Raw genomic sequence first — 10,807 nt, 5'->3', positions numbered from 1 at the left:
ATGTTATTAGATGATATTATTTAAATGAATCATTCCATTCCTCAACATAATTCTCAACAATACCTTAAATACACTAATCATCATCAAAAACATTTAAACATTAGTACATTACAAACAATTTCATAAAAAATTACAAAATATATCTATCATTCAAATCATCTGATTTCCAAACTATCCTCTCTTGATCTAATAAAGTATATTACCTTTTAGCTAATAATAAAATAGTCCAGAAATATTTTTATTTAATCTCGTAATTGTTATAATAAAATAAAGATAAGAACAAAATAATAATTTAAAACAATTTATGATTTAATATTGTATAAAAAAAAATTGAACTTAGATTTCATATTATTATTATTATTATTATTACGCTTTTATTGTTAAGCCAATCTAAGCTATTCATTAACTTTTTCTGTACTCGTCTTATTCGTGAATAAGTATATATTTAAAATAAAAAATATGTAAAAATAAATATTATTGCTCCAAAAAAATCGTGAAGTATATATTGTATAGCCATTCAAACCATGTTAGTTTGATCGGTAAGAAAAGCACACTACTACCCATCACACGGTCGAAGTATTATTAATTCGTTTATATTATTATGCAGTGTACATGACATCATTTAATAGGCAATTATACGACATTCTTATACATAAGTTTATCGTATGAATTTATAACTATAATTTCAATATAATAATATAATATAATATTATAGTATATTTTATTTAGAACCGCCGTACTCGAACTTTGGCGGTGACTTTAACGCGACGATGGAACACGGATGAATTTATAACTTTATATAATATTTTATCAAAATAATGAAACATAATTTATTATTGGCTATTGCATTGCCATTATATTAGTATTCCGAATGGAAAATACGACTAAAAACGTTTCTTCGATAGTGCTAATAACGATTCATCAGCTTACTCACGGATTCGCTGCGAGATTTGACGTCGATCGAATTGAATATGTATGACATAATAATAACATATAATAATGTATTAAAATAATATATTACATATTATACACCCGTATTTTTTCTTAAAATTTTTTTTTGTATCGGGAAAAAATTCTCACGACCTTCGGAATAAACAATATATTATATACATGTATAATATAACGTATATATATATATATATTATTTGAATAAATCACGTTCGTTTTTTTTTTTTGTTTGCTTTTTTTCTTCCTTTCTTCCTCTCGCGCACACAAACAAACGTAAACAGGCACACGGACACACAAGAAATAGCTGGTATCTCGTATCTGCGGCGGGCACCCGAAACACGGTGCGCGGAACCGCAATCCATAAAGTCCAGGGTTATCCATACGGGTGGGGTCGCGTGCCGACTCGAGTATATAAGCCGGATCCGTAGAACTCTTCTGCACAACGAATCCGTCTTCTCATCACTGCAGATAAATCGAATTCTACAGCTGACAAACAACAAATCCGCAAACCACCATCATGAACACATTCGTCAAAGTGAGTGCTTTTATACTATATATATTGCAATAAGTACATTATACAGTCGCTATAATTGTAGACGATAGAACGCTTATAGACGAGTATTTCAACTACTCGACGTCTATATAATATCGTCAATCAGTCTCTATTATATTTATTAAGTTTTCTACAATTATAACGACTACGATTGCTTATATGCGTTAACACCGCAATACAAAGTTTTTTACGTCGGCATATACTCATAGAAATTTCTGTTTTATAGTTATTCGTCGTGCTGGCCGTGGCCGTAGCTCTGGCTAAATGCGAAGAAGCCAAAAAAGAAACCAAAGTGGTCGAAAAACGATCTGACAAATCCGATCTGACACCAGCTGCCACTGGACGATGTAAGTCGACATACATATATAATCTTTAAACTATAGGTTTATCAACGTATTTTCTCAAAATAACTACAAGTATTGCACATACATTTATCCGTTGATAGTTTTATTCCAAGTAATTTATTCGCATGTTATCTCTTTTCGTATTTTTGATTTTTAAACTTTTCCATAGTAAAACACACATTTTTATTTTATTTGCAATATTTTGGTTTTAAATGTGGGTACATAAATCTTTTCATACATTTTTCCCATATAATCGCCAACTTTTATTATTTTAAGACCACGTGTTGACAAACAATTCAAATATACCTAAGTTTTTCAAAATAAAACTATTAAATTCGTTTAGTTATATGTACCTATAATAATGTTCACTTTTCTCTAGTTTGAGTTTTCGTCGTACAACGTCATCTCTATCGTCTATCGATTTTTCCTAGACAAATTACCATTCTCGCAAGTCCGTCTAGGTGTACCTATATAAAATAACCCAAAACCTCCAATTCACGTGTCATAATATTTTTCATCGGTTTTATCGAGGTCCTTTGAACGATAAATGCTTGAATTTATAAGAATTGCATTATAATCGATGCGATGCTATTATTATAATATCGTTTAATTACGTCTCGAATAGCGTTCGTCGAACGCCGAGGATGTCTCTCGCGGTCGTCGCGGAAAATCAAACTCGCAAAGAGAAAAATCACGCTCGTCGTCTTAACGTATATAGTTAGGTTTCGCGAATTTTCGTCCTGCCGCAGTTATATTTATTATGACCGTCGTCGTCTCCGATCCAAGGTTCCGACAATAATTACGCCCTACGATAATATCGTATTATATCGTGTTTACGACGACGACAGTTTTATTGCCATCAACGAAATACGTTCACTCACACGTCGCCTCGAGTTTGTATACACACGAAATCAAAAATAAACAATATATAATATATATAATACTTCGTACGATCACACGCACCGGCCGAACGAGCGCGTATCCTTCGTCGAAAATCTGACACGTCGTCGTAGAGAGAACCCATAACGAGGTAAAAACCTGTAAACAGGATGCAGTTTTCCTGTGGAAATCGCTGTCCGCGCCTCTTCGTCTTGCGTGGTGACCATCGTCGTGAGACGTGTGTGTGTGTGTGTGGTGTGTGTGTGTGTGAACGTCCGTGATGACTACGGGACCGTGTCTTTTGAGATTAATTTTTAAGACCATCCGCGTGCGACCTTCGTGTGGGTTTTGTAATGGGCTCGCGTACACCACGTATTCGCAGAAGGTATTTGTATTTTATTTTTCATCGTCATTATTATTATTATTATCGTTTTTAACAATGAGAAACCTCGACGAGTTCAACTATCGCGTTGCCGACGACCGGGGTGACAACTATATGTACACATAATGATGTATCATTATGTTGTCCGATCGAAACGATAATAATATCACCGCAGAAAAAATGTCATATTATATGCGTTATTATTTTCTTACTTAACGGCACCGTTTGGTTTAATACTATTATTGTTGTCGTTATAGTCTTCTCGGGCGGTTACAACAGTTATCCGACCGGATACAGCAGCGGATACAACGGCGGTTACAACGGCGGATACAACAGCGGTTACAGCAGCTACCCGTACAACAGCTACAACGGCGGTTACAACAGCTACCCGTCGTCGTCGTACGGCAGCTACCCGTCCACGTACAACGGCTACTCGTCCGGCTACGGCAGCGGCTACAACAGCGGTTACGCCAAGTACCCGAGCAGCGGTTACGGTAACAACTACTACGGTGGATACGACCAGGGTTACAACAAGTACCCGTCCGCATACTCGTACAGCAACAGCTACAACTACCCGGGATCGTACAGCTCCGGATACGGTCACAACAGCTACTACGACAACGACAACTACGGTGTCCACGGTTACAACAGCGGTTACAAGGGCTACAACTCGTACCCACAGTCCACCGGTTACGGTTACAACAAATGGTAATCAGCACCCGTTTTCGATCGTTTCTCATATACATATAGGTACCGACGCGACGACATAACTTGATGGAATATTTCACTTTTTTTTTTCTTACGAGTTTTTTTTCCAATGCGAAAACAAAATTCTGAGTTCATTTCTTTTAATGACATGTAAAAAACCTTATATTATTCGTGTATTTTTATGTAATATGTATATATATATATACATAATATAAATATTTTAATTTATTGTCTTCCAATTTTTATATATATATAATGTACGTATATATGTAATAAATAAAATGCGTTTTAAAAAGTATACCTATGCGTTAAATAATTATACCTATTATACCTACCTATACACATACTTAGTTTACATAGTTTAAATGATTATACGAAGTAAGTAAGTATATTATGATTTATTATACTTACTGAGCTGCAATGACCGACAACAATAATCCTCGAGGAAGCAACTACCTATAGTAATTCAGAGTTTCCCTGCAAGGGTCTTAACTTGATGCTTCGAAGTATGATCATTTGTTCCTTTTTATAAATAACTAAATTTTAAATGTTATATTATTATATTTAATATTATTATTGCCTTTGCCAATAATAACAATTAATAGAGTATATTGTTAAAAAATATTGACCCAAAGGCAGCTTTTGCTAGGTTTGCTTCATAAAAGTAATAATCAAGTATTGAATACAAACACACCAATATAATAACTTTAAGGCACCTAATAATACATAGAAATGCAATATTCTATAGTTAACTAAAATTTTATTTTAAATCCTTTTAATTCAATCTAAACTTAAAAAATGTATCGATAAAATATTAAATTTAATATTCCATAATATCATCCAATCGGTCTTTGTGTTTATTGTAATACATTTTAAAATTAAAAGTAGACGATAAAATCGAATATTTAAAAGAAACAAATTATAGTAACTAAAATGTTTTACTACACTTACCTACGTGTTTTTTCTATTTAAGAAAATGCAAAATAAGATATAACTACATTAATGAGTAGGTAATGACTATTTTAATTATAGCACATTATGCAACTAAAAAATCGCTATACATTTAAAGTTGTAAATCACGAAGTATTTAGAAAACAATATACGTTTTCGTGAAAACCGTCAGAAAATAGATTTATATTCATGATTTTTACAAAATTGTAGTTAGCTAAAAACATACTATTGTGGTTATGTTCATAATAAATCTAAATAAATCGTAAAATTATTCCAGTAGTTTTAAAAAAATATTATACCATTATATACAATGTCATTGCTTTGCAGATCGTATTCACGTGTTTGTTGCTGTAACTTGCGGTAAGTGCCGTATTAGTATAATATTTTGAAATTATTTTCTAAACCACTCTCCAAATGAGTAATACAACTGTAATAAATACCAAAATTTTGCTTTACCATTAAATTTTATTACAGACAAAATAGACAAGTGAACCTAAAATATATAAAATATACATTGAATATTCATAAACAATATTGAAAAACATTTAAAAGTATACAATTTTATGCAATACATTATAACTCACGAACTTTATTATTATAAATATAAATTATAGATACCTATAGGCTATAATATATTGAAGCGTAGATTTGTTTTCTATCTCTAATCGCCCAGGATAATATAGTGCAGGTGTGGTGAATTGTGATAGGTGCAATAAAATTGATTATAAGTTATAACCGTAGCAATTTCTTTAAAAGTGATAGATGCGATTGTTTGTAGAGGTAGTCTTTCCTTACAACTATAGTCTATAGTAAAAATATCGAAATATTATCCTTTCAAAGATCATAGTAGAGGTTTGTTAAATTCTTCTGTAGGTACACGTGAAGTGACATTAGAAAAACATTTCAACTATAACGTACTTCTATCTTCGAAAAACTAATAAAATTTTTATAAAATATGAAGTAAATTAATAGGTTTATTACGGGTATCGACTATCGGGACAAAATATCCAAGGACAAAATATTCTGTACTAAAATACCCAAGTTGTAATATTCAACGGATAAAATAACCAATGTATAGAACAAAATATCCAAATGAAAAAAAAAATAAAAATCTGTATTATTATTTATTAATACCTATATAATGTTTTTATTTACCTAAATAAGTTAGGTTAAATCACATTTTAGTAAAATTTAACATTAATAATACTTCATAACACAGTAATAAAACAATAATATGTTGCGTGCTTGCGTTGTATAATAATTACGAGTATATCTTTAGTTATAGGTAATGCGTTACACTACAATATCATGTATTAGTTTAAAATAATATTTAAATAGATATATTCAGTTAAAATGAATTATTGATGATTGTAATATAGGACAACATGTATTTATAAAATATCTGTTAAAAAAGTGGTAATAAATTATTGTATTAGATTTGCTATTGCAATTAAAAAAATATCTAATTCTTTTTTACCATTAATATATCCAAGAGCTTAAGTTTTTGTTACATTTCTTTGAGCAATTTCCGTTTCGTTGGCTGCGATCTCCATGCGCATTTATTTCATTAGTGTCCAAAAATACTTGGATGATTATGTGTTACCTAGAAATTTACATTTTAAATATAGGTTAGATTAGTATAACTACAATAATCTTGTATAAATATTTTATACCTAAGTACTTCCTAAATTTTAAAACCTATGATTCCATCCTTCACATAGATTATTTGTCCAGTTATCATCGCCCAAAGTTGATTCCATAACACTCCATACCGATGGCGAATACCAAGCAACAATTTTACGTTGTTTCCGTCCTATTCGTTTAGTACTCATAATAGGTATATATATTTTAGGTACATATCTAAATTTTAAATGACTGTATTTCTCCCAAATACAGTATTATTATACGTACTACGTAGGTACCTATGTATCAATATTTTATGCAATACTGTAGTTGAACAAAAAATGTCTAATCTTATAAAATACCTACCCTTCTAGTAAAAATCTCTTAAATACCGGCGATTCAAGTTGTAGTGATACATTTTCATTACTTAACGCCTAGTATTATCATGTTACATATACAAACAAACGCAATAGTTGTGGGAATTTTGTTTTTACCGAGTCAATACACACACAATGCGACAGTGTAAGAAATCTATACGACGACCTATATAATATCATAATAATATAACGTCGCACAACCTATATTTCATATTATTATATTAATTATTAAGCCGAAAAATCCAATATAGTATTACACGCGTATATGTATATGTATACAATCGCAATCAAAACGACTACAAACAGAGAACAGTTATTATAGAGCAATATATTATCTACCTACACACATCATAGACACTGCAGATTGCAACCGTTTGTTATTATTATATTATAACAATGGCGAATGGCTTTAGTTTGGGCAATGGCCCTCATTTAATTAATTAATTAATTTACTTTATTGATTAACGCGTGGTGGCCTAGTTTAAATAAGTATTATTATATTGTACGCGAGCACAACAACAACAATAATAAATAATAGTAATATATAATACATATATTTCTGAGGTCAAGTAAATCGTTTCTAAACTATAATTTTGAAAACAATGTGCGTGTACCCACATAATAATATAATCTACGTCGAAGCGTATTATAATATAATATATGTGATATACTGATATTATATCTATGTGTGCGAGAGATATACTGCGACCGCGTGCAGTTGCTGTTATTAAATATCGCGTGTGTCTTCGACACAGTACATAGACTCCACTGTGTGAGAGTAGACGATCGGCGGGAGGTGCAGATCGTTTCGATTTCGGTTTTGCTCGGTCTGCAATCGTCCCGTGAACATTCCTCAACGTCATCAATCGTGTTACGTACAATATAATATTATACTACACTATATACACGCCGGTACTGTATTTGGTGATCAGTGCCAAAAAATAAACACGTCTAAAACGAAACGCATTTCGGCGGCGGTCATCGTCGTTATTATAATAATATATGTTGTCGAACACAACTCGTGAAGCGCAGAGGTCACGCCCGCGACAATAACAATGCGCGTTGACATTATTATATGAGGCCGTTATGCATAATGTTAATATGAACGTTTTGAACGTCAAGGGGTCTCGGGACGATCGATAAATCATAAAAATAAGGTACCGTCACGGCCGCCGTATCGGTAGGGTTCATCATCACAATAATTATTCACAACCGCGGATCTAAAGAGATCTACGAGAAAACGGTTTAGCGACCGATAGTACGCCGCCGTTTCGGCTCGACTTCAGCCGATCAGTTTTTATATAGTTCATTTTTAGGAGGGATGCTACGATGTTATCCTGAAAACTAAAAATGCTCCAAGTATTATATTTTTATTTTATTTAACAAATCTTTTGAACGGTGAACGGTCTCCGTTAATGATACGGTTCAATATGTTATTCAATTCACAAATGTTTAAAATTTTAAATCAAAACTAGTTATGATTAAGACAAAAATTTCAAAACCATAGGTTTTAAGCAGACTTGAAAAGATTTTCCATTTTTAGAAATAAAATAGAAACCGTTAAAAATCAGTTTTGTGAAAAGACCTCAAAAAATTATGACAACAGATTTTACATATAATTTAACCATTTTTTTAGATTATTTTTATTTTATCACAATAACTAGAGGCGATGAGCGATGAAAAGTTATTGCGGCTCACGTATCATCGTCGCAACTGAGCGAACAATGTCAACCGCAATCGACAACACCTTTGTTTACTATCCATTGAGAAACAGTGATTATTGATCCAGAAAAAAATCAAGAAGTTAAATCAATGACAAAGAAAAATTAATACATGTATTTTTATGAATAACAATTAAAGTATTTTTTGTAAATATGAAGACAGACTAGTAAATATAATATTTTCTGGGGCTTAATAGATATTTTATTGTTGTTTAATGTCGGAGGAGGGAGTGTACAATCTTATGGTAAGCTTTGCGATCAATTCATCTATACTCTCCATTAATAAATCCTAATAACATCACTGATTAAATGTTATACGAACTAAAATAAGAAGATAATAAAAACAACCCTCTGAGGTAAAATTGTTTTTTAACAATAAAAGTACTTTAAATATCTACATATTTGTATTAAGTTATATGATAGAGTAATCAAGTAGTAACTCTGTGAGTTATATACCATCAGCGACGTCACAAACATTTTCTTCACAGGGGCAAACATTGAAGTTTATTAACACTGTGAAATATACAAAAAACTGACAACAAATGGATGTGCGCCTAATAAGAAATAATAACAATTTGACAATTTTTACGTTTTTATGAATGTACAATGTACATTAATAGGGTAACGCATTACATCATAATATGGAATTTTGAATCTGAAAACTATTACTTCTTCATCGAGTATTGTAAGTATACCCTATACATAATGAGATTTTTTCAAAAAAAAAACAGTATTTTTTATTTTTTGACATTAAATTCGGAGATATTCCATATGATTATTGTTCTATACGATATTGCGATGTTTCCTTAATGTGTAAAGTGCATTTTTGATATGATTACATGAAATTTACACTGTGAAAAAAACGTAATACTAGTTTTTTTTTAGAAAAATTCGACAACAAGTGGCTGTGGACCGAATAAGAAAAATAAATTTGACCTTTTTTATGTTTTTATGAATATACATTAATAAGTCATCGCATTAGATCATATATGTGAAATTTTGAATTTGAAAACTTACTCTTTCACCAAATATTGTACATAACATGATTTTTCCAAAAAAACTGTATTTCGTGGTCTTTCACAATAATTTTGAGATATTTCTTATTATTATTGATCTAAAAGATACTGGGACGTTAACTTAAGATGTTTAATGCGTTTTTTAAAACGATAGCAGTTTATTTACACTGTGAAAAATACGTAAAACTAGTTTTTTTTTAGAAAAATTCGACAACAAGTGGCTGTGGACCGAATAAGAAAAATAAATTTGACTTTTTTATGTTTTTATGAATATACATTAATAAGTCATCGCATTAGATCATATATGTGAAATTTTGAATTTGAAAACTTACTCTTTCACCAAATATTGTACATAACATGATTTTTCCAAAAAAACTGTATTTCGTGGTCTTTCACAATAATTTTGAGATATTTCTTATTATTATTGATCTAAAAGATACTGGGACGTTAACTTAAGATGTTTAATGCGTTTTTAAAACGATAACAGTTTATTTACACTGTGAAAAATACGTAAAACTAGTTTTTTTTTAGAAAAATTCGACAACAAGTGGCTGTGGACCGAATAAGAAAAATAAATTTGACATTTTTTATGTTTTTATGAATATACATTAATAAGTCATCGCATTACATCATATTTGTGAAATTTTAAATTTGAAAACTTACTCTTTCACCAAGTATTGTAAATAACGTGATTTTTCCAAAAAAACTGTATTTCGTGGCCTTTCACAATAATTTTGAGATATTTCTTATTATTATTGATCTAAAAGATACTGGGACGTTAACTTAAGATGTTTAATGCGTTTTTAAAACGATAGCAGTTTATTTACACTGTGAAAAATACGTAAAACTAGTTTTTTTTTAGAAAAATTCGACAACAAGTGGCTGTGGACCGAATAAGAAAAATAAATTTGACATTTTTTATGTTTTTATGAATATACATTAATAAGTCATCGCATTACATCATATTTGTGAAATTTTGAATTTGAAAACTTACTCTTTCACCAAGTATTGTACATAACATGATTTTTCCAAAAAAACTGTATTTCGTGGCCTTTCACAATAATATTGAGATATTTCATATTATTATTGATCTAAAAGATACTGAGACGTTAACTTAAGATGTTTAATGCGTTTTTAAAACGATAACAGTTTATTTACACTGTGAAAAATACGTAAAACTAGTTTTTTTTTAGAAAAATTCGACAACAAGTGGCTGTGGACCGAATAAGAAAAATAAATTTGACCTTTTTTATGTTTTTATGAATATACATTAATAAGTCATCGCATTAGATCATATATGTGAAA

The 10,807-nt window shown here is 30.6% G+C and overlaps 1 protein-coding gene across 1 annotated transcript; it reads left to right on the top strand.

The window, feature by feature from the left end:
- The first annotated feature begins 1,258 nt into the window (after positions 1-1,258).
- Positions 1,259-4,112, top strand: LOC114120395 (prisilkin-39-like). Its single transcript, XM_027982276.2, has 3 exons — positions 1,259-1,483; positions 1,728-1,848; positions 3,364-4,112. Exons 1-3 carry the CDS (start codon positions 1,466-1,468, stop codon positions 3,816-3,818), a joined length of 594 nt encoding a protein of 197 aa, XP_027838077.2. The 5' UTR covers positions 1,259-1,465; the 3' UTR covers positions 3,819-4,112.
- Positions 4,113-10,807: the final 6,695 nt, after the last annotated feature.

The sequence above is a fragment of the Aphis gossypii genome, chromosome 3 (assembly GCF_020184175.1).
Source record: "Aphis gossypii isolate Hap1 chromosome 3, ASM2018417v2, whole genome shotgun sequence".
Taxonomy (NCBI): domain Eukaryota; kingdom Metazoa; phylum Arthropoda; class Insecta; order Hemiptera; family Aphididae; genus Aphis; species Aphis gossypii.
This window is presented reverse-complemented; position numbering and strand designations above follow the sequence as displayed.